Here is a 26,325-nt window from a genome sequence, read left to right as displayed (position 1 = left end):
CTCCAGGAATTCAGAACAGGGAGGTACACCAACAAATGCTGGATGAAATATACACAACCGAGGAGGAAGTGAAGAGGCTGCTATGAAAACTTGATACCTCAAAGGCAGTGGGACCAGACATCTCTCCATGGGTCCTTAGAGAGGGAGCAGAGATGCTGTGTGTGCCACTAACAAAAATCTTTAACACATCCACTGAAACGGGGCAACTACCTGAGGTAGGGAAGATGGCAAGTCCCAATTTAAGAAAGGTGACAGACACGAGGCATTAAGCTAAAGACCTGTAACTGACGTGTATAGTATGCAGTCATGGAGATCATCTGGATAGTGGTGGAACACCTAGATAGACACAGGCTTATAAACAACAGCCAGCACGGTTTTAAGGATGGAAAATCCTGTGTCACAAACCTACTGGAGTTTTATGACAAGGTAACAGAAGTAAGATGTGAGAGAGAGGGGTGGCTAGACCGCATTTTCTTGGACTGCAATAAGGCCTTCGACACAGTTCCTTACAAGTGGTTAATGAAAAAGCTAGAGGATCAGGCACGCATAACAGGAAAGGCACTGCAATGGATCAGAGAATATCTGACAGGGAGGAAACAAGTTATGGTAAGTGACGAGGTGTCAGAGTGAGCGCCTGTGACGAGTGGGGTTCCACAGGGGTCAGTCCCAGCGCCTGTGACGAGTGGGGTTCCACAGGGGTCAGTCCCAGCACCTGTGCTGTTTTTGATAAATGTGAATGACATAACGGAATGGACAGACTCAGAAGTGTTCCTGTTAGTAGACAATGTGAAGATAATGAGAAGCATAAAATTGGTCGAGGATCAGGCAGGACTACAAAGAGACCTGGACAGGCTATATGGAACCACAAATAGGTGAGTACACATCCTAGGAAGAAAGGTTTAGGGAAATCGCTCTGACGACACTTGAAGACAGGAGGATTAGGGAAGACACGATAACGACATTTAATATACTATGTCCAGAGATGGGACACATAATCTAAGGGTCATAATTGGAAGCTGTAAACTCAGACGAGTCAAGGGGATGTTAGAAAGTATTTTTTAAGTCGCAGAGTTGTCAGGAAGTGGAATAGTCTGGAAAGTGACGTATTGGAGGCAGGAACCACAGTTTTACGACAAGGTTTGATAAAGCTCATTGACCAGGGGGAGAGACGAACTAGTAGCGATCAGTGAAAAGGCGGGACCAGGAGCTGTGACTCGACCATTGCAATCACAAATAGGCGAATACAAATAGGTGAGTACACACACACACACACACACACGGATGAGGATCAGGCAGGACTATAAAGGAACCTGGATTGGCTGCAAGCCGGCTCCAGCAGCTGGCTCCTGGAGTTTAACCCCACCAAGTGCTAAGTCACGAAGATTGGGGAAGAGCAAAGAAGTCCGCAGACAGAGCACAGGCTAAGGGGCCAAGGACTACAATCTTCACTTAAGGAGAAAGATTTTGGGGTGAGTATAATGCCGAGCACATCTCCTGAGGTGCACATCAACCAAATAACTGCTGCAGCATAGGGGTGCCTGGCAAACATAAGAATAGAGTTTTGGCACCTCAGTAAGTAATCGTTCAAGACTCTGTACAGCATGTACGTCAGGCCCAAATTGGAGTATGCAGCACCAGTATGGAACCCACACTTGGTCAAGCACGTCAAGAAATTAGAGTGCCAAGGCTTGCAACAAGGCTAGTCCCTGAGCTAAGGGGTATGTCCTATGAAGAGGGGTTAAAAGAAATCGATCTGACAACACTGGAAGACAGAAGGGTGGGGGAACATGAAAATGACATAAAATAATGAGTGGAATTTACAAGGTGGATAGGGACAGGATGTTTCAGAGATGGGACAAAGCAACAACGGCTCACAACTGGATGTTGAAGCTTCAGATGAGTCACAGGGATGTTAGGAAGTACTTCTTCGGTCATAGAGTTGTCGGGTGGTGGAACAGTCTGGAGAGTGATATAGTGGAGGCAGGATCCATACAAGAAGTGGATGCCACAAGCTACAGCTGCAGAAGTTAGGATACAGATCGTAGAAGAGGAACTGAAAATTCTGAAACAGGATATAGAGCAGAACAGGCATGACATTAGGAACAGGAACATAAGCAATCAGCGAGGGGACCAAAGGATAATGCCACTGGGTACATGAATACCAAAGAGAAGGGACTGAAGGATGTAGACAGGTACACTGCAGATTCGCTATCAGGCATTGAGAGATCCAGGAGATGCTTAAATCGGACCCTGAGATACAAAGAGAAAAGCAATGGCAGGATAAAAGGGAGAAGTCAATCTTTGTTCATGTGCTTCATGAGGCTAAAACAGGGAGGAAAAAGGGATTGGAAATATCATGAAAAAAACAGGAGAGGAAGACATGACCCAGCTGACCATTTTTTTAGAGAATAGGAGGATACTCAGGGGGAAAAAAATCATCCAGTCAAATTGATTTTCAGGCCAGAAACAATGGAAAATGATATACTACAAGAGAAAGCACGACTACAGGGCTGATCAAATTACCAGTGGGTGTACCTCAACCATGACAGAACATGAGAAGAAAAATAGAAACTAAACTGATATAAAATAGAGTAAAAAATAAAGACAGGTAAGGAGGCCCAGACTCAGGAGGACTAGAAAATACAACTTTCCTCAAACCCACCCACAGAACACTCTCAACCCCAACAACCTCACAACATCCAAAAGAATTAACCCAAAACCATCCCACACTCCACTCCCACCCACCCATCCATCACAAACTTCCCCTTCACAGCAGCCTCCCATAGTATTCTGCCAGGTTTCCCACTCCCACAGCTCCCATAACCCCTTAGAACAAAGTTTTGATAAAAATAGCTGAAGGTATGGAACACCAATGCCCAATGCAGATGAAAAAACAAATAAATGTGAGGAGGCGCACAAAAGAATCATGGAGGCATACCCAGACATCATAACACTCACAGGAACAAAGGTCATAGGGATGATAACAAGTGCAATCTTTCCATCCGAATATCAAATCCCGAGGAAAGACAGAGGGTACAGAGTTGGGAGGAGGAGTTGCACCGCTCATGAAAAAATAATGGAGATTTGAGGATATGGAAAAATGGACAGATGGAAAGCAAGTGACTACATGGGAATACGTGAAACAGCAAGTCCCAAAGTGGTGATTGCAGTGATGCACAACTCACCACAGAATAGCAGGAGGCCAAGACAAGAGTATGATGAAGGTATCAGAACAATGGTGGACCCACTAGCTCAGGTGGCCAGAAAGGCCCATATGGGTAGGGCAAAGTTACTAGTTGTTGGTGATTTCAATCACAAGGAGATTGACTAGAGAACCTGTGGGGTACCACAAACGTGGAGGGCTATGGCATGCCAAGATTATGTTACATTTTATTCAGTATATATCACACTCCCATATATGCTGTCTCCTGATCAGCGAACCAAATGCTAAGGATTTATCTATCTAATAAGGTCCCCATCATTACATCAGTACCTTTGTTCATCGGCCAGTCACAGATAAGTCCATCAGAGCTGTGAAACAATGTGGTTCACTTGTGACACAAGTTTTGGCAGACTTGTCTGGGCTGCTGGTCACTCACAGTGCTTTGTCTGGCTCTTTTTTTTTTTTTTTGCCTGTTTTGACCACCTCTTATATTATTGTACATAGTGTAAATAGCATACACATTTTAAGTACCGGCTTGCTTCTTTGGTGTAGAAAATACAAATGATATAACCTCTGCTGTCTTTTGCTTGTCCCACTGTTTATCGTAGTATGACACGGTGTGCAGGCTTTTATACATCTGTGTTCATAAAATGGGCTGAGGTGATGGAGGTGGTACTGGAAAGCATCATGCATCAACATGTTAAGGACACTACCAGAGAGAGAGAGGATGAGCCAACGAGGCTGGACCTCATATTCACGTTCAGTAGTTCAGACACTGAGGACATTATGTCTGAAAGACTAACGATTATGTAGCCCTGAGATTCAAAGATATTGTAGAGTTAAAAGTGGAGAGCGAAGCAGCATGAGTAGGATGGAAGAAGCCAAATTATAGAAGAGGGAACTACACAGACATGAGGAATATCCTATACGAAGTTGAATGGGAAAGAGAACAGGTGGGAAAAACAGTAAATGGATTAATGGAAAACGTGGTCACTTAATGCAAGGATGCAGAGGAGAGGTTCGTGCAAAAGGGCAACAGAAACAATGGGAAGATCATTATGAGCCCTTGGTGTAGAGAGCCAAAACTAAGTACGCTAGCGAATGAAAAAGTAAAGAAGACAAAGGACCATGGATAATAAAGAAATTTCCCGAAGAGCCAGAAACGAATATGCATATTCGTATGTTCAACAAAAGCATGGTGTTGGACACCTCATGAAATTCAGTGAGACTAGACTAGTAATTAAGGAAGATAGACGATTTACGACGTCGAAAGTACATAATAGCTGCCCTAATTGCGGTCAGTAACACTATCCATAAAAACTCCGGGAGTTACACTATCTCCAGATTGCTAATCAACAGGATATTACCCATTTTGGAGACTGCTGTAACATGATGTCAACAGGTCCTACTCCAACCCAACCCGTGTCTCCACAATTACTAACACTACTACAACAACAACCCGACATTTCACCTGACTACTGCCACTGTATATACTTGTTTTCTTAGTTATCTGTGTATTAGGACTGAAGAAACCACTCGTGGAGAAACGTTCTCTTTAATAAATGTCCTGAACTGTACACAAGAGTCTTTTTCCACATGTTTCTGATGAAATATCTTATCAAAAGTTATTTTACTGTATCAAGATTTTGAAAAAGAACTTTGATATTAAAATTCTTAAGTAGAGAAGGAATATTAACCAAGTTTTCATGGTAAGGGAGAACCAACATATTTTTAGTTGAATAAGGTTGGTTGACCCTTTTTGAATCGTAAAAATGATTTCTTAAGCTTCTTCGGTATTTTAGATCATTAAATATTTCATAAATTTTCGAGATTTCTTCATCTATGAAGCTGGGCTGCAAATACGCGAAGATCTCAAAAACACTGATGAGAATACAGACAGCTTAACTTTATCTTGATGTGAAGAAGAACTGTACATAAAATATGAAAAAGTCCCCAGAGAAGACATACTTATGAACCGTTCAGGCAATTTATTAACACTATCGCTGCACATTCCATTGCAGTCTTGACACGCCGTATACTGCACAGTTCCAATTAACCGCCAAGTTGAATGTGAATGGTCTAACTCTCATAGCACGATAAATAGGCACTCAAGTATTCAATAAGGAATAGCAATTGGTAATCCATTGAACAAGGCAGGTGGCAGGTCAGGCATAGGCAACATTGTAAGTAGGTGAGCGTAAGTCCCAGGAGGGTGGGAGTCAGGTCACAAGAGGTTGTGGACACAAGCGACCACTGAGAATCCACATTACACTCCAAGCACAAGCCACCTACTTTTCAGACACATAATAAACCCACACATAATTCGACACATAATTACACACACACACACACCACCTACCTCCCCCCTAACCATCCCTCCCTCACACACGCACACAAGGGCAGACACTCATAGAAGCTTTAGACCCTAGTAGCAATTTCCTCTTTATAACCCAGAATTACTGGTATGTATTAACAGTATCTCCCCCTCATACACACATACACACACACACACACACACCTGTACTAGGACAAAATGGTAACTAACTAGGCGAATACACACACACACACACACACACACATACATACACACACATTTCTTCAGCCACAGAGTAGTCAGAAAGTGGAATAGTTTGGGAAGCATTGTAGTGGAGGCAGGATCCATACATAGCTTTAAGCAGAGGTACGATAAAGCTCATGGTTCAGGGAGAGTGACCTAGTAGCGACCAGTGAAGAGGCGGGGCCAGGAGCTTGGACTCGACCCCTGCAACCTCAACTAGGTGAGTACAACTAGGTGAGTACACACTGTAAGTACGTGCCGGTCAAGTCCCAGGAGGTTGGGGGTCAAGTCACAAGAAGTTGTGGGCAGCCAAGGACTACTGAGACTCTACATTACAACGAACAAGCCTTTCAGTACATAATAAACCCACACATAATTCCACACAAAATTACACACACACACACACTCACACATATCCAGACTCACACATACACTCCCCCCCCTCACCACCGACATCTCACTACTTCCCCTGATCCCTCCCCTCCCTCGTTCATCCTCCCCTTCCCCGTTCACCCTCCCCCCCACCCCTCCCCACTCCTCTCCCACATAGCCACAGTTCCTCCACTACCTCCCCCCCCACACTCTGACATACACACTACTAACCTAACGTACAGAACTACATAGGTTTCCCACTCTGAGGCAATCAGGATAAAACAAAAATGGGTTGCCAGAGAGCAACAAGAAAAACCAAGGGACAGGAGGAGGAAGCTGCAAAGGAAGATTGGACAGCAGAGCTCATAAAAAGGGATCATGAATGGGAAAAGAAACTAGAAGAACTTAGCATGAGAATGGAAGAGAGGATAGATATGGAAAGCAGGAAGTGGGAGGTGCATGTCAAAGCAGCAGAGGCTAGGATACAGAGTTTAGAAGAGGAACTGAAAATCTGAAACAGCCTAAAGAACTAAAGAACATTTTGGGATTGACAACAGAGACTGCTACCTCAGCCACAAATAAGGGGACTGTAGGGAAAGAAGGGGCACAACTACATGGAGAAGCTCTATCAGAGGAGACTGTATTAAATGAAAGAGCTAAGCTTTATGTGGAGGCCCTAACAGACAACAACAGAGCCCAAGGGAAGCCGAGAAGGGAAAATGACAGGCCACTGAGCCCAAGTACATTAGCCAGTGAAACTGAAGAAAGGAAAGCTGAAGTGGAGGAAACCAAATTAAATGAGGGGATACACAGGGATATGCAGTGGGAGAATGAAAGGGTGAGGTCACTCTTTGTGTATGGGCTCCAGGAAGTTGAAGGGGAAACATATGAAGCAAGAAAACAAGGGGAAAAAAAATTGAAAGCATAATGAAAGCAATAGGAGAAGACGACATGACCCAGCTGGAAAATTTTCGGAGAATTGGGGGGTTTGTAAAAAAAAAAAAACCCGGCCAGTGAAAGTGACCTTCAAGGCAGAAGCGACTCGGACCAGGATCCTGCAGGAGAAAGCACGATTAAGGGACATGCCGGCATACAGGAAGGTGTATCTCGACCGCGACAGAACACAAGAAGAAAGGCAGAAACTGAGAGAGATGGTACAAAGGCGAAAGGAGGAAAGAGAGGGGATGGAGAAGACAGACAGGAGATCCCAGACCCAGGAAGAAGATCAAATACAGCCTCCCTCACAACTTCCTATAGAAGCCTCCCAACCAGGTCAACCCCAGTGCAACCCAACACTCTAAATCAAAACACCCATGCCACATCCAATGCCCCCACCCACTACATTACAAACTCCACCCCCACAGCAACAACCCATAGTTCCTTACCAGGTCTCCCACTTCCCCAACCCCAATGTACCTCCCAGACCACAGTCTTAGAAAAGAAGTTGAAGGTGTGGTATACAAATGCAGATGGAATAACAAACAAGTATGAGGAGTGGCACGAAAGAATCAAGGAGACATCCCCAGACATTATAGCACTCACAGAAACAAAACTCACCAGAATAATAACAGATTCAATCTTTCCATCCGGATATCAAATCCTCAGGAAAGACAGAGGGAGGAGAGGGGGAGGAGGAGTTGCACTGCTCATTAAAAACCAGTGGGGTTTTGAGAACATGGAAGGAATGGATGGCACGGGCGAAAGGGACTACTTAGTAGGAACAATCCAGTCTGAGAGACATAAGGTGATAATTGCAGTAATGTACAACCCACCACAGAACTGCAGGAGGCCAAGAGAAGAATGCGATGAGAGCAACAGAGCAATGATCGACACACTAGCCGAGGTGGCCAGGAGAGCACACATGGGGGGAGCAAAGTTACTAGTTATGGGTGATTTCAATCACAAGGAGATTGACTGGGAAAACCTGGAGCCCCATGGGGGTCCCAAAACATGGAGAGCCAAGATGATGGATGTAGTACTGGAAAACCTCTTGCATCAACATGTTAGAGACACTACCAGAGAGAGAGGAGAGGATGAACCAGCAAGACTGGACCTTGTATTCACCTTGAGTAGTTCGGACATCGAGGGTATCATGTATGAAAGGCCCCTGGGAGCTAGTGATCATGTGGTTCTGTGCTTCGACTACATAGTTGAGCTCCAAGTGGAGAGAGTAGCAGGAATAGGCTGGGAAAAACCAAACTACAAAAGGGGGAACAACTCAGGCATGAGGAACTTCCTTCAAGACATTCAGTGGGAGAGGGAACTGACAGGAAAACCAGTACGAGAAATGATGGACTATGTGGCAACAAAATGCAAGGAGGCAGAGGAGAGGTTTGTTCCCAAGGGAAACAGAAATAATGGGAAGAACAGAACGAGTCCTTGGTTCACCCAAAGGTGTAGGGAGGCAAAAACTAGGTGTACTAGAGAATGGAAAAGGTACAGAAGACAGAGAACTCAGGAAAATAAAGAAATCAGCCGAAGAGCCTGAAACGAATATGCACAGATAAGAAGGGAGGCTCAGAGACAATATGAAAATGACATAGCATCAAAAGTAAAGACTGACCCGAAGCTGTTGTACAGCCACATCAGGAGGAAAACAACAGTCAAGGACCAGGTAATCAGACTGAGGAAGGGTGATGGGGAATTCACAAGAAACGACCAAGAGGTATGTCAGGAGCTCAACACAAGATTTAAAGAGGTATTTACAGTGGAAACCAGTAGGACTCCAGGAAATCAGAACAGGGTGGCACACCAGCAAGTGCTGGATGAGGTACATATAACCAAGGAGGAGGTGAAGAAGCTGCTATGCGAACTTGACACCTCAAAGGCGGTGGAACCAGACAACATCTCTCCATGGGTCCTTAAAGAGGGAGCAGAGATATTGTGTGAGCCATTAACAAAGACCTTCAACACATCATTTGAAACTGGGCAACTCCCTGAGGTATGGAAAATGGCAAATGTAGTCCCAATTTTCAAAAAGGGAGACAGACATGAGGCACTAAACTACAGACCTGTATCACTAACGTGTATAGTATGCAAGGTCATGGAGAAGATCATCAGGAGGAGAGTGGTGGGGCACCTGGAAAGAAACAAGTGTATAATTGACAACCAGCACGGTTTCAGGGAAGGAAAATCCCGTGTCACAAACCTACTAGAGTTTTATGACAAGGTGACAGAAGACAAGAGAGAGAGGTGGATCGACTGCATATTTTTGGACTGCAAGAAGGCCTTCGACACAGTTCCTCACAAGAGGTTACTGCAAAAGCTAGAGGATCAGGCACACATAACAGGAAAGGCACTGCAATGGATCAGAGAATATCTGACAGGGAGGCAACAACGAGTCATGGTACGCGACGAGGTGTCAGAGTGGGCGCCTGTGACAAGCGGGGTTCCACAGGGGTCAGTCCTAGGACCTGTGCTGTTCTTGGTATATGTGAACGACATAACGGAAGGGATAGACTCAGAAGTGTCCTTGTTTGCAGATGATGCGAAGTTAATGAGAAGAATCAAATCGGATGAGGATCAGGCAGGACTACAAAGAGACCTGGACAGGCTACAAGCCTGGTCCAGCAACTGGCTCCTTGAATTTAACCCTGCCAAATGCAAAGTCATGAAGATTGGGGAAGGGCAAAGAAGACCGCAGACACAATATAATTTAGATGGCCAAAGACTGCAAACCTCACTCAGGGAAAAAGATCTGGGGGTGAGTATAACACCGAGCACATCTCCTGAGGCGCACATCAATCAGATAACTGCTGCAGCATACGGGCGCCTGGAAACCTACGGATAGAGTTCGGATACCTCAGTAAGGATTCGTTTAAGACTCTGTATACCATTTACGTCAGGCCCATACTTGTGTATGCAGCACCAGTTTGGAATCCACACCTAGTCAAGCACGTCAAGAAATTAGAGAAAGTGCAAAGGTTTGCAACAAGGCTAGTCCCAGAGCTACGGGGATTGTCCTACGAAGAAAGGTTGAGAGAAATCGGCCTGACGACGCTGGAGGACAGGAAGGTCAGGGGAGACATGATAACGACATATAAAATACTGCGCGGAATAGACAAGGTGGACAAAGACGGGATGTTGCAGAGAAGGGACACATACACAAGAGGTCACAATTGGAAGTTGAAGACTCAGATGAATCAAAGGGATGTTAGAAAATATTTCTTCAGTCATAGAGTAGTCAGGCCGTGGAATAGCCTAGAAAGTGACGTAGTGGAGGCGGGAACCATATATAGTTTTAAGGCGAGGTATGATAGAGCTCATGGGGCAGGGAGAGAGAGGACCTAGTAGCAATCAGTGAAGAGGCAGGGCCAGGAGCTGTGAATCGACCCCTGCAACCACAAATAGGTGAGTACAGTGTCGAGAGTGACAGTCATATTTAACCGAGAATATGTTGGTTCTCCGTCACCATGAAAACCTTCTGGATATACCTTCTCTACTTAAGGATTTTAAAAATCGAAGTTTTATTTAAAAATTTTGATACAGTAAAAAGCTTCTGAAAAAAAAAATCCCCAAGGAAAGCTGACGGCTGTGTCTACAAGATTTCCTGTTAAAAATGCAGTAGAGTTTATTACGGTCAAACTGGTAAAAATCTTGTACTAAGATTACAACAATATAAATATAGCATTAGAACTGGACAAGAGCCTAATGCTCTGTTTATTCACGAGAGATTTTTAAAAAGCCGACACAGTTGTATCACGGAGGTTTATGATTGAGAAAAATATAATTGATTCAAGCTTCCTAAAAAGTAACTTTGATTTTAATAGAGTTCTTATGCTGGAACAGTCCCAGTTTTGCAAGGGAATGCCAGTGATTCCGATATTTCCGTGTTGCAGTAAGTGGCAGAATTGTTACTTACTGTAAACTTTCCTCTAAGCTTAAAAATCAACTAAATTATTCCATAAGAATATTCTAACTTTGGTGTTGGGTGCACAACACGTTTCTTTATATATCTGAGGATCACCTGATCCTGTTACTGTGTGGTGACCGTAATCCTTTGCGTTTCTTTCACATAATGACGAACTATAACCAATGCTGAATAAATTAATTTTGAACACATCTAATTCTGAATTTCGTGATTCGTCAGGTGGAGAGAAATTAGAATGCGATTACTTACGCAATAACCCGTATGTAAATAATGTGCATAAAGTAGTATGCAGATCATTTGCTTGCTTTTGTTTTGCGGTGGGTGAGTAGATGGCAACTCTATGACTATCTAGAAGAAAGAGGAGAGAGTTGAACTATTGGTGGGGATTTCAGATTTCTCGTGTGTTTTTTGGTGGTAATCATGTCTGCTATGTGCTTGGTAAGGTATGTTTAATTTTCTTTATAAGTGTTGCTTGGCTTGCCTTACCTGTACTCACCTAATTGTAGTTGCAGGGGTCGAGACTCAGCTCCTGGCCCCGCCTCTTCACTGAATGCTACTAGGTCCTCTCTCTGCTCCATGAGCTTTATCATACCATGCCTTAAAGCTATGTATAGTTCCTGCCTCTACTACATCGCTCGCCAGACTGTTCCACTTCCTGACCACTCTATGACTGAAGAACTGCTTCCTAACATCACTGTAACTCATCTGAGTCTTCAACTTCCAAGAGTGACCCCTTGTTTCTGTGTCCCATCTCTGGAACATCTTGTCTCTGTCCACCTTGTCTATTCCACGCAGTATTTTGTATGTCGTTATCACGTCTCCCCTATCCCTCCTGTCCTCCAGTGTCATCAGGCCGATTTCCCTTAACCTTTCTTCGTAGGACATTCGTCTCAGCTCTGGAACTAACCTTGTCGCAAACCTTTGCACTACTCAAATTTCTTAACGTGCTTGACCCGGCTCGGGTTCCAAACTGGTGTACAGTGTCTTGAAAGATTCCTTACATAGGTATCAGAATGCTAATCTCAGGTTTGCCAGGTGCCCATATGCTGCAGCAGTTATCTGGTTGATGTGTGCTTCCGGAGGCGTGCTCGGTGTTATACTCACGCCAAGAGCTTTCTCCTTGAGCGAAGTTTGCAGTCGTTGACCACCTAGCCTATACTCTGTCTGCGGTCTTCTTTGCCCTTCTCCGATCTTCATGACTTTGCATTTGGCAGGGTTGAATTCGAGAAGACAGTTGCTGGACCACGTGTCCAGCCTGTCCAGGTCTCTTTGAAGGCCTGCCTGATCCTCATCTGATTTGATTCTCCTTAACTTCACATCTGCGAACAGTGACACCTCTGAGTCTATCCATTCCATCATGTCATTCACATATATCAAAAACAGCACTGGTCCTTGGACCGACCCCTGTGGGACCCCGCTCGTCACAGGTGCCCACTGTGATACCTCATCACGTACAATGACTCGTTGTTGCCTCCCTGTCCGGTATTCTCTGATCCATTGATGGCCTTTCCCGTTATACGCGCCTGATCCTCTAGCTTCTGCAGTAATCTCTTTTGAGGAACTGTGTCGAAGGCCTTCTTGTAGTCCAAGAAGATGCAATCAACTCACCCCTCTCTCTCGTATCTTACTTGTTACTTTATCATAAAACTCAAGAATGTTTGTGACACAGGATTTGCCTTCCATGAAACCGTGCTGGTTGTCATTTATACTTTTGTTCCGTTCCAGGTGCTCCACCACTCTCCTCCTGATAATCTTCTCTATGACTTTGCATACTATACACGTCAGTGACACTGCTCGGTAGTTCTTTTCTGTCTCCTTTTTTAGTGCCGTCATTTCAAGGGATGTCTCAACAGTTTTTATTCCGAAAAATGGGAACTACATTTGCCGTCTTCCATATCTCAGATAGTTGCCCAGTTTCAAGGGATGTGTTGAAGATTGTGGTTAATGTCACACACAGTATATCTGCTCCCTCTCTAAGGACCAACGGGAGGGACTGACAACCTCAAATTCTACGACTTTAAGGGTGATGGACTGATTACATCGTCTTCACATCTCTACTGTTCCTGCCTACTTTCTGTATTCGACTGAAGAAGCCTACTGTGTAGGCGAAACGTTTCGGAATAAAGTTGTCTAACTGTTGCATATGTGTCTTACCTAACAACCTGTCGGTATTGTATACCATTTTGATGTTCTTCAAGGGATGTGTTGAAGATTGTGGTTAATGTCACACACAGTATATCTGCTCCCTCTCTAAGGACCAACGGGGAGATGCCGGTCCCATTGCCTCACTTAGCAGCTTCTTCACCTCCTCAGTTGTGTGTGTCATCCAGCACTTGTTGGTGTATTCCCTGGTGTCCCCTTCTGTCCTGTCTTCCCAGAGTCCTTCCTGCCTCCACTGTGAATACTTCCTTAAATCTCTTGTTGAGCTCCTCAGCAAAATGCATGTAACTGTGAAGGTGTCTGCACAAAATACAACTTCAACAACAAGAACATCAAATGGGACCAGGTAAACCATGTCTTAAATGAAACATGCTAGGAAGATATCTTAAATAACACGGATCCAAACCATTACCTTGAAATCATCAACTTCCTGGCAGCTGAAGCATGTTCTAGGCATATTCCCCTAAGAAAGAAGAAGAGCAGGAGTAAATTGGAGAAAGACGATGAAGAATCACTGAACTCCTCAGGAAAGCTAGAATATTTGATACAGAGAAGGAAGCGCTGACCAGGGAAATGGAAACTATCGAACTTACGTTAAAGGACTCCTACAGGAACCAGGAGAGACAGGAGGAGCTTAAAGCTATTATTGAAATTGAAAGAAATTTTAAATATTTCTTTCCATATGCCAAAAACAAGGCAAATACCACATCTAGTATCAGACCCTTACTCAGACAGGATGGGACTTATACAGATGAAAGCAAGGAAATGAGTGAAGTACTGAATCCTAGTACGACTCTGTGTTTAGAGAGCCACTAACCAGTCTGAGGATCGACGATCCAAATGATTTCTTTAGGAATGAGCCTCAAAATTCCATCAATGTATGCCAGATTTCCGACATTACCCCAACTCTGATAGATTTTGAAAAAGCCATTGACAACATGCCCATGCACTCGGCCCCAGGCCCAAACTCGTGGAGCTCTGTGCTCATTAAGAACTGCAAGAAACCCCTCTCATGTGCCCTAAGTATACTATGGAGAAGGAGCTTAGATGTGAAGGCTTACTCAGCCCTGTAACAACTTCAGTCAGTATTACTCAGGCTGGCTCCTCCTCAGGAAAATTAATGTATAGAAAAAGAATAAAAACTGACAAAAATAAACACTTTATTATTTAGAAAATATGAAATATAAAACACTTAAATATGAAGTATTAATTCTACATTAAAGAAAATGAAAAATGAAAAATATAAATGATAACTGAATTCAACGCTAATATAAATGTATATAAAACGTGGGTGTCTGGTGTTGGTGACACTGCGTGTTGTTGAAATCGTAGCCGTTGCTGATGATGGGGGAGGGGGGTCGCAGGTGTTGATGACAACCCACCGGCTCGTTCTTCTCAGATTTTCTAGCTTTCAATCCTTCCAGATGACAGGAAAGCAGGTTTTCTCCACTGCAATGATGAGGGGTTAAATCCTGCTACTTGCATACTCAAACAGGTAAGTGGATCAAAATTCGGGACATCTCAGAACGTTAGTCCGTCTCCTTCAATTCTACTCGTTGATTGGCAGGTGACCCTCTTTGTCATCCAAGCTGGAAAGATAGACAGGTTACCCACTGCTTAAGAAATCACTCTCCATGATAAGTACAATACCTGAAAAATGTGGTGATTATTACAACAGTCAACTTAGAGCAAGACGGAAAGGACTAAGTTTATTATTGGTCAAAAGTGAAGCTTCCAAAGAATAAATCCACTAGAATACAAGGCAGGCATGTACTTAAAGTAGTGCTGGGAGCTGAGAGTCTAGTGATTACTGTTTGGACCGGAGCCCCACACGTCACATTTCGGGGGGGGGGGAAGAAGGAGGGGAAGGGATAGCGGGAGCTAGACTGACCCTACCTTAACAAGCAGCCGGCAATCAAACTATCACTTTCGGGGTGGGGGGGAAAAGGGGGGGATAGCGGTAGCTGGACTTACCCTCCCTTAACAAGTAGCCGGCAATGAAACTGTTGCTATATCGCTACTCCTATCTATTGAACTTTTCCCTCACATTAGACATTGGTGAAATTCCACAGTCACTTAAAACAACAGATATAGCCCCACTCTATAAAGGTGGCAGCAAAGTATTAACTAAGAACTATAGACCATAGCTCTAACGTCCCACATAAAAATCTTTGAGTGCTAAGAAGCATGATTGTAAACCACCGGATTCCCAAAAACTGCACAATCCAGATCAACATGGGTTCAGAACAGGTCGCTCCTGCCTCTCACAACTACTCGATCACTATGATATGGCTTTGAATGCACTGGAAGACAAACAGAATGCAGATGTAATATACACAGACTTTGCAAAAGCATTTGGCAAGTGCGATCATGGCGTAATAGCGCACAAAATACGTGCTAAATTAATAACTAGCAAACTAGGGAGATGGATATTCAACTTCCTAACCAATCGAACACAAAGAATATTGGTCAAGCAGTAGCAGCCTGGTTGATCAGGCCCTGATCCACCGGGAGGCCTGGTCGTGGACCGGGCCGCGGTGGCGTTGATCCCTGGAATAACCTCCAGGTAGACTCCAGGTAGTTAGACATACCTCTTGATCGTTTCTTGTGAGTTCCCCGCCTTCTTTCCTCAGCCTGATCACCTGGTTTTTGACTGTTGTCTCTCTCTCTTAATGTCGCTATACAGCAGTTTCCGGTCAGACTTGACTTTCGATGCTATTTCATTTTCATACTGTAGCTGGGCCTCCCTCCTTATCTGTGCATATTCGTTTCTGGCTTTTCGACTGATCTCCTTATTTTCCTGGGTCCTTTGCCTTCTGTACCTTTTCCATTCTCTGGTGCACTTAGTTTTTGCCTCCCTACACCTTCGGGTAAACCAAGGACTCAGTTTGGTCTTCCCATTAATTCTGTTGCCTTTGGGAACAAACCTATCCTCTGCCTCCTTGCATTTTGTTATTACATTCTCCATCATTTCGTTTACTGACTTTCCTACTGTGGGCTTGGAGACTTCACAGGTCTGCTGATTAATTGTATTCGCAAAGTGGTGATACTGATTATGTGGTTTTGTTTTATATTTTTAGGTTTCGGAGTGAGTTATATTTGTATATAATAAGAGTGCACTAAGCAAGGTAAGGGTTAGCAATTGATGTAAGGATACATTTTTTCCTTGATTTTATATTCTCGTTTCTCAGACCTTAGAGTGGTTTCTCATTTTTCTTTTGAGTAGCTGCATCTGTTTGGATACAGAGAGCAGAGACCTGTGTTCTGTGTTCTTCTTAAATAAGACTCGGTGTTGGTTTAAAGCAAGATTTTTGTAATTTAAAGTAATCTTATTTTATGAGGTGGAAAAATGACTAAGCTTCGTAAAATTATGTCCGCTGCAAATGAATGTTTTACATAAAGTGACGTCACAGCATCACAGCGTGTAGGGGGAGGGGAGATGGGGAACGACAGCAACAATGATGTACTGGTATAGCACTGTCTTACTTTTAGAGGAAATAGTCTTTGATGCTGGATGATACGGTGTTTACTTTAGGGATGATGTACTGATGGGTAAATCACCTGTTATTTACGTGTGTGTATATATATATATGTGTGTGTATGTGAGTGTTAGAAGAGAGTCGTGAGTAGTTTGTTTATCAGGAGGCCTGGGTACCGCCGGCCAGATCTGCACAAAAGACAAGATTTTAACTTCCATGACCGCTAGGAGTTTATTTTTGTCTCTAGGTTCAATAAGCTTCAGGAGCAAGCTGACCTTGAGGTATCTGCTAAGGGTATAAAACAATGTGTCTATATTAGGAAAAAAATGTCTTATAATTATATAAATAATCTCGCTGTTTTAGTAAACGTTTCAGAAAGTGAAGATATAGCGCCACTAGACTAACGCGGGGGTAACATGGGGCCAAAGTGGAGATAACTAGTTTTATTTATTTTGTTGTGATGCTTAGGCATAATTTGTCTTTGGGTTTCGTTTTGTGCTCATATAGGCCCTGGCAGGTGTTTGGACCTGTTGTGTGAGTGGGGCATTTGTGAGTTGTAGGGATAGTGAAATAACAACGTATTTATCAGTAGGCTGGAGGCTGTTTTGGAGTATGCTGGCCCTGATCATGTTCAATTTTCTTACAGCCTAGCTTATACGTTTTCGAGTATTTTAACTATGGTTTTGAGATATGAGTTGAAGACGGGTGTATATACGGTTTTCTATAATGTATGTTTTTCAAAAGGGTAGTTTATTTTGACTGTTGGAAGATGAAGGTTATTAACGATACTGACTACCTGTCTAGCGCTTATTGTGATTTTATGACTGTGGTCCTACGTTGGTTTATTTGGACAATTTTGTGTTTATTCCCGAGGTTCCCAACATCTTCGTAACATAGGCTAAGCGCGGGAGAATTACCAAATTATTGTGATGATTCAACTTTAATACCTGGGAAGGTCAATACTTTTTAGTTGAGGTACATCTGGAGGGTAGGTAGTTCCAGGCAAGTTTTGGTCAATGGAAGGAGTAAATATAAAAGTGTAGGTAATATGTGAAATGTTCCAGCAAGGATATTGTGACTTTTATTAATTTACTATTCCGATGGTCTCATGTTCTATGATATATTTATATACATGTCATCTATAAGTCTCCTGAACTGTCATTAAATATTTTTCTTTGGATGACAGCCCTAAGGATTGACTAAAGCTTCCCCATTTCTTTTGATATCTCAGCTGTGCTGATTCTTCAGATAGATCGTGTAGATTACGTAAATGGGTGACCGTAACTGAATGTCTCAAATAGCAAAGAGAGACGATTAACATGGCTAAGAGGCACATATGGCTTACACGTCAATGTTGCTGAGGTGGCGAAGGTAAAGGAAGTATATAAAATTCAGAATTCAGGACCTTGTTCACATACAGTGCCACGGTGACCCGGTGGACACATCACCAGCATAGCGGCACACAGTTTGACACTAATACCTGTAGCCGTGCCAGCAACACCACAAGCAGAAGATGTATCTTCAGTACATTCTGCTTGTCCTTGTGGCACTGCTAGCTCCCTGGGTACCCCGTGGCACAGCGGCAGTTCTGAGTAAGGTAAACGTCATCACCTGTCAAGGCTGAGTGAGTTGATACACTGTAGGGTTGTGGAATAAATAGATGCAGGGCAATTGAAATACTGCAGGATGAAGACTACAGTTATTCAGGTAAGTCAGGTGGGAAGATTAAGGTGCATTCAGGATTTTGACTCATGTGTTGTTCGGGAAGATTCATGTTCCACGAGAAGACTCGGTTACGTCGAGTATTCAGACTTGAGGGAACATTTAGTAAGACCAACGTGATGCTCGAACATGTTAGCACACTATTTAATGGCGAGAAAGGAGAAATAATGTATATTTCGTGCCGAATAAATAAAACTTGCTATTTTTCTTTGCGAATAAAGCAAGCGAAAATTTGTGTATGCAATAATTTCGCAAAAAAATCATTCTGACCCTAACGACAAAATATATTTCATTGCGTTTGTTTATTATAAAAATGACCGTAAACTTACCTAAAATATATTTAGTTGGATTAGGCTAAATGAAATTGCGCTTGTTATAATAAGGTTAGGTAAGTTTGCTTAGGTACTTTTGGTACAAAATCATTAACTTTAGGCTAACATAAATAAAAAAAAAACATATCTTTAAACTCATAAGAGAAAATTTTAGAAAGCAGGTTAAGTGCCAGAAGACAGGACAGGTGAAAAACTGAGGAGCAAGTCAGAAAAAAAATCTGATGACGATAGTACCAGAAAACAGGTCAATAGTAGCAGTAATAAGACAGTAATAGACAGAGAGATGAAGGTAATTAGAAGACAAAAGGATGATAAATGTTCCTGAAGAAGGGATAATTTAATGTTTCTGGCAAAGAGGAATACATTTTCAGTGATAGACAGATGAGAGAGTAAAGGTACGTGAAGCAGTGAGAAAAGCAACTGGGAAAGAGGTACTTAAGACAGAAATCTTTAAACCGGGTGGGGATCTGGTTGTCAAGTGGTTGATCACTTGTTTAATAAATGGATGACAGTGGGTAAGATGCCTAGTGACTGGCAAAGAGCATGCACAGTTTATTTGTACGAGGGAAAAGGGATATTAGAGAGTGTACGAATTCTAGGGGAATAAAACTGTTGTGTATACCAGGTATAGCGTACTGTATTCTTTATTGTAAGAAAGACTGAATAGGAATACAGATGAACAAGGTTTTAGGAGAGTTTGGAGATGTTAGACCAAGTGTTTACGCATGTTTACCAACAGGCTGGAGGCTGTTTGGGAGTATGCTGGCCCTGATCATGTTCAATTTTCTTACAGCCTAACTTATACGTTTTCGAGTATATAAACTATGGTTTTGTGATATGGGTTGAAGACGGGTGTATATACGGTTTTCTATAATGTATATTTTTCAAAAGGGTAGTTTATTTTGACTATTGGAAGATGAAGGTTATTAACGATACTGACTACTTGTCTAGAGCTACAGGTATAGCGTACTGTATTCTTTACTGTAAGAATTAAGGGAAAGACTGAATAGGAATACAGATGTTGGACCAAGTGTTTACGCAGAAACGCATAATTGTAAAATACTTTTTTCTCTAAGGAATTTTTAGTTGCATTTATGGATTTAGAAAAGCATGTGATAAGGTGGAAAGGGAAGCAATGTGGCAAATGTTAAATGTGTGTGTGAAATAGGTGGAAAGTTACTGAATTCAAACAGTAGAGAGTGGATAGCGAGAAGATTGTTATTTTTGAGAAATAGGGAAATTAAAATAAATTAAATAGGGATATGTGATGTCGTAGCTATTTAACCCATTTTTAAATGGGATTGTAAAAAAAACCGCTAGGGTGTTTGGAACAGGAATGGGTTTGAAAGATGAGGATTCTGGTAGGGAGTAAGAGTTGTCACAGTTGCTGTTTGCTAATGACATCATACTTACTTGAGACGGTGAGAGGTTCAAACTCCACCCGTGGTATGGTTTGTTTGCAATCGTGTCATTACGATTTCGTGAGTCGAGTTGGTAGAATAAACAGCAATTTACTCGGAGTAACAAAAAAAATCGATATAATGAAAGACCGGATATCAGACCGAAAGAGAGTGAAGCAAATGTGTCCAAATACTTAGGAGTGGCGGCGTGTTGGTCTATGAATGAGGTGAACCATAAAACTGGCATGGAAAAAGGTGAAATTAAGACACATGTGCAACATCTGGGTATCTTTATTGTAGACGTTTCGCCAACCAGTGGCTTTATCAATACAAATTCTAGGACATAACTTGAAGACAGTAGGATTATATACAGATGAGGTAATCAGTCCCTCAACCTGAGGGACTGATTACCAGATGTTGCACATGTGTCTTAATTTCATCTTGTCGGTATTATATACCATTCTTACACATGGAAAAAGGTGTGCGGTGTATTGAGACATGAAGGGAAAAAAAGGAAATGTGCCTGGTAGAGTACTACCAGGTATGGGATTCAATTGTAGTGAGGAGTCTAGATGTAGTGGACATACCGTGTGTGAGGCCAGTTTATGTGGTGCGAACATTATGCAGGAAAATTCGCAGTTTGAAGATCAGAATGTAAGGAAGTTAAGAGAAGCATTATTAAGAGGACTGGAAGACGTATCTCTATGGATTACTGAACTGACCAAGAATATAAATATCAAAACAATCTTAAGAGCAATGAGGAACAGAGTCAACTCTAGAACCTAATTCTCAAACCCATTAAAACTGTATACACCTAAGAGAGAACGAATATACGATCAGTTGTCAAGGCTAGAACGCATCGACTTCAGGCTGAGGGACTGATTACCTCATACTCCTCCTCTCCTTACGCCTTCCTCTTTGTATTGGACTGATGAAGCCACTGTGTGGCGAAACGTTTCCTGAATAAAGATTCCCATATGCTGCATAAGTGTCTCTCTCAATCTTCAACTTGTCGGTTTTTCAAACCATTCATCACAAGGCTAGAACAGGGAGCGGACTGACTACCTGCCAGTCTGTTGACCCGTCATCAGGTTGGATCACCTGACCCAAACGTCAGTCAGCCGAACATAAGCAATTGAACAGTTTACCAGATGTTTCCGAGACTTATGCTCTATGTACATAAGAAATTCAACCTAACAACAACAATAATAATAGTGATTATACCATGGTATTTTTTATAAAAACATTAAAACATAAGAAAGGAGGAACACTGCAGCAGGCCTGTTGGCCCATACTAGGCAGGTCCTTTACAATTCATCCCACTAACAAAACATTTGCCCAACCCAATTTTCTATGCTACCCAAGAAATAAGCTCTGATGTGCAAGTCCCACTCATGTACTTATCCAACCTAAATTTGAAACTACCCAAAGTCCCAGCCTCAATAACCCAACTAGGTAGACTGTTCCACTCATCAACTACCCTATTTCCAAACCAATACTTTCCTATGTCCTTTCTAAATCTAAACTTATCTAATTTAAATCCATTGCTGCGGGTTCTCTCTTGGAGAGATATCCTCAGATCGCTTGAACTGTTGCATAAAAACGGGTATTAAGTCTGAAGTAACACATACAGATTGAACATTAAAATGGTATAAAATACCGACAGGTTGTTAGGTAAGACACATATGCAACAGTTAGGTATCTTTATTATGAAACGTTTCGCCTACACAGTAGGCTTCTTCAATCAAGTACAGAAAAGTTGATAGAAGCAGAAGATACTTGAAGACGATGTAATCAGTCCATCACCCTTAAAGTTTTGAGGTGGTCAGTCCCTCAGTCTGGAGAAGAGCATTGTTTCATAGTGTGAAACAATATGGAGATGAAGTGACAGGATGGAGCTTTTTATAGCGCCAAGAGGTGAGACGTAGGCCACTAGGAGAGGTAAGAACTCAGATGCTGAGAGGTCAGGTCCCTTTCAAATACAGCCGCTCTTACTAGTGGAAGTTGTCGAAGTTGATTGCAGGTCTCTACCAAGATACCCTTGTGTTGCAGTGTCTGACAGATTGAACATTAAAATGATTACATCGTCTTCAAGTATCTTCTGCTTCTATCAACTTTTCTGTACTTGACTGAAGAAGCCTACTGTGTAGGCGAAACGTTTCATAATAAAGATACCTAACTGTTGCATATGTGTCTTACCTAACAACACATACAGAGTCTGTTTGGATAGAATTTTCAGAGGGGCATGAAAAAATAACTTTAGGTGTGATATACCGTCCCCCAAATTTAGATAGGGACCAGGGAAGACTACTATGGGAGGAAATTGTTAGGGCCACAAGGCACGATAATGTAGTAATTCTAGGAGACTTTAACTTTAGTCATATTGATTGGAATTTCTTGACTGGGAATTTAGAATCATACGACTTCTTAGAAGTAGTTCAGGATTGTTTTTTGAAGCAGTTTGTGACAGAACCTACAAGGGGTAATAACCTGAGTGACTTAGTTCTGGCAAACAATGAATCCCTTGTTAATAATTTAGAAGTTTCAGAGGAACTGGGTGCTAGCGACCACAAATCAATTACATTTAGAATTGAATGGAAGTATGATAGTAGGGATAACTCAGTAACAGTCCCAGATTTTCGCTTAGCAGATTACGATGGGCTTAGAGAACACTTATCATCTGTTGACTGGGGTAACGAAGAGAGCTATCAATATGACAGTTTTCTGAACACAATACATGCTGCTCAAAGAACATTTATCCCTTATAAAGAAATTAGATCAAATAGAAATGACCCAAAATGGATGAATAATAGGCTGAAATATCTACTAGGGCATAAGAAAGGAATTTATAGGCGTATCAAAAGAGGCGAGGGTCATCTTATGAATCAGTATATTGACATTAAGAGGGACATTAAAAAGGGGATAAGAAAAGCTAAAAGGGACTATGAAATTAAAGTTGCTAGGGATTCTAAAACTAACCCAAAAAGTTTTTTCCAGGTATATAGAACAAAAGTCAGAGATAAGATAGGTCCCCTTAAAAATAACTATGGGCATCTTACTGACAAAGAGAATGAAATGTACTCGATTTTAAATAATTATTTTCTCTCGGTTTTTACACAGGAAGACACTAATAATATTCCGGTAATTAATTTTTATAGTGGGCCAGAAGAAGATAAATTATGTAACATCACAGTCACTAGTGAAATGGTTGTGAAGCAGATACACCGACTGAAGCAAAATAAGTCACTGGGTCCTGATGAGGTTTTTTCAAGGGTTCTAAAGGAATGCAAAATGGAAGTCTGTGAACCATTAACTAATATTTTTAATTTATCTCTTCAAACAGGTGTAGTGTCTGATATGTGGAAGATGGCTAATGTAATTCCTATTTTTAAAACAGGGGACAAGTCGTTACCGTCAAATTACCGCCCAATAAGCCTGACCTCAATTGTAGGCAAATTACTAGAGTCAATTATAGCTCAAATTACAAGAAGCCATCTCGATAAGCATAGCTTGATTAATGATACTCAGCATGGATTCACAAGAGGCCGGTCTTGTCTAACTAATTTATTAACTTTCTTCAGTAAAGCTTTTGAGGCTGTTGACCACGATAAAGAATTTGATATTATTTACTTAGATTTTAGTAAGGCATTTGATAGAGTTCCGCACCAAAGACTGTTGAAGAAAGTAGCAGCTCATGGCATTGGGGGAAGAGTGCTCTCGTGGATCGAATCATGGCTCACAGACAGGAAGCAGAGAGTTTCCATAAATGGGGTTAAATCCGAGTGGGGATCAGTAACAAGTGGCGTTCCACAGGGATCAGTCTTGGGCCCGTTGTTGTTTATAATATATATCAATGATCTTGATGAAGGAATTACTAGTGATATGAGCAAATTCGCCGATGACACGAAGATAGGTAGGATAATTGATTCAAACGTAGATGTTAGGGAACTTCAGGAGGATTTAGACAAACTCTACTCTTGGTCAGAAAAGTGGCAGATGCAGTTCAATGTAGATAAATGCAAGGTTCTGAAGCTTGGGAGTGCCCATAACCCTAGTACTTATAAGTTAAATAATGTAGAACTTAGCCATACAGATTGCGAAAAGGACTTGGGGGTTATGGTGAGCAGCAACCTTAAACCAAGACAGCAGTGCCTAAGCGTACGTATTAAGGCAAATAGATTACTGGGATTTATATCAAGAAGTGTAAGCAACAGAAGTCCAGAGGTCATACTGCAGCTTTATACATCATTAGTGAGGCCTCACCTAGATTATGCAGCTCATTTCTGGTCTCCATATTACAGAATGGACATAAATTCGTTAGAAAACATTCAGCGTAGGATGACTAAATTAATACATAGCATTAGAAATCTTCCTTATGAAGAAAGATTGAAGACTCTTAAATTACATTCACTTGTTAGACGAAGAATGAGGGGAGACCTGATCGAAGTGTATAAGTGGAAGATAGGAATTAATAAAGGGGATATTAACAAGGTCTTGAGGATATCTCTCCAAGAGAGAACCCGCAGTTATGGATTTAAATTAGATAAGTTTAGATTTAGAAAGGACATAGGAAAGTATTGGTTTGGAAATAGGGTAGTTGATGAGTGGAACAGTCTACCTAGTTGGGTTATTGAGGCTAGGACTTTGGGTAGTTTCAAATTTAGGTTGGATAAGTACATGCAGACTCGATTGAGAAGGCCATTGGTGAAATGCCTATGATTTTAAACTGATGGAAGATAGAGGTATGGGTGTGTGTGGGAAACAAGCAGGTTGCAACACTTGGGTTGGAAACAGTAAATGTATAAAAGGCATTCAGCATGAAGTTATAAATAAAGACAATAGATCAGGTCAGCAAACAAAGGGGGACAGCAGAGGGCAGCAAGGGACTAGCTCCCTTAAGGTTTACTATACTAATAGCAGGAGTGTAAGAAATAAGATAGATGAGCTAAGATTAATTGCAAGTGCAGGAAACATAGATATTATTGCTATAACAGAGACCTGGCTCAATCTGAAAGATAGAGAGATGCCCTCTGAATGTCACATACAAGGCTATAAATTATTCCACACTGACAGGGTCAACAGGAAAGGTAGTGGAGTAGCGATGTATGTCAGAGACAATTTAAATTGTTGTGTTAGACAAGATATTAAATTAGAAGCGTCAGCCACTGAATCTGTTTGGTTACAGCTTCTCGAGGGCCGAGAAAAACTAATTTTGGGTGTGATTTACAGGGCCCCAAATCTTGATAGGGAGTGCAGTAAACTTCTATGGGACGAAATTCGTAAGGCATCTACATACGAAAATGTTGTGCTAATGGGAGATTTCAACTATAGACAGATTGACTGGAGCAATTTGACAGGAAATTTAGAGTCAGGTGACTTTCTTGATACGATCCAGGATTGTTTTTTAAAACAGTTTGTGACAGAGCCAACTAGGGGAAATAACCTCCTTGACTTGGTTCTTGCCAGTAGGGAAACACTAATTAATAATCTTGAGGTTAATGATGAGCTTGGGGAAAGTGATCACAAATCACTCAGTTTTAATATATCATGGAATTCCCTTAATAATGGCAATCAAGTCTCCGTCCCTGACTTTCGCTTCGCTGATTTCATAGGACTGAAAAATTACTTAGGTGGGCTGAACTGGAATGACCTGACTAAGGGTCAGGTAGGTGGTGATGGTTGCCGATATGATGCTTTCCAGGGCATAGTTCTAGCTGCTCAGTCAAATTATGTTCCAAATAGGGAAATCAGATCAAACAAAAATGATCCTAAATGGATGAACAATAGACTAAAATATCTGATTGGTCAAAAGAGAGGCATATATAGGCAAATCAAAAGAGGAGAGGGGCAATTGAGAAATCGATATATTCAGTTAAAGAGAGAAATAAAAAAGGGAATTAGAAAAGCAAAAAGAGATTATGAGGTTAAAGTTGCAAGAGAATCGAAGACTAACCCAAAAGGATTCTTTCAGGTATACAGAAGTAAGATCAGGGACAAGATAGGCCCACTCAAAAGTTCCTCGGGTCAGCTCACTGACAGTGATAAGGAAATGTGTAGAATTTTTAACACATACTTCCTCTCAGTTTTTACACAGGAGGATACCAGCGATATTCCAGTAATGATAAATTATGTAGAACAGGACGATAATAAACTGTGCACTATTAGGGTCACAAGTGACATGGTCCTTAGGCAAATAGATAAATTAAAACCTAACAAATCCCCAGGCCCTGATGAACTGTATGCAAGGGTTCTAAAGGAATGTAAAGAGGA

At 41.9% G+C, this 26,325-nt stretch overlaps 1 protein-coding gene across 1 annotated transcript in view; it reads left to right on the top strand.

Moving 5' to 3' along the window:
• Positions 1 to 18,026: 18,026 nt before the first annotated feature.
• LOC128698148 (uncharacterized) overlaps positions 18,027 to 26,325 on the top strand; it is a 33,389-nt gene continuing 25,090 nt past the window's right edge. Inside the window, exon 1 of the mRNA XM_053790252.2 lies at positions 18,027 to 18,198. Coding sequence (XP_053646227.2) covers positions 18,115 to 18,198 — 84 coding nt within the window. The 5' untranslated portion in view covers positions 18,027 to 18,114. The remainder of the gene's footprint in view (positions 18,199 to 26,325) is intronic.

Source organism: Cherax quadricarinatus, chromosome 63 (assembly GCF_038502225.1).
Source record: "Cherax quadricarinatus isolate ZL_2023a chromosome 63, ASM3850222v1, whole genome shotgun sequence".
Classification (NCBI taxonomy): Eukaryota; Metazoa; Arthropoda; class Malacostraca; order Decapoda; family Parastacidae; genus Cherax; species Cherax quadricarinatus.
The sequence above is the reverse complement of the archived record's forward strand: the minus strand, read 5'-3'. Positions and strand labels throughout refer to the sequence as shown.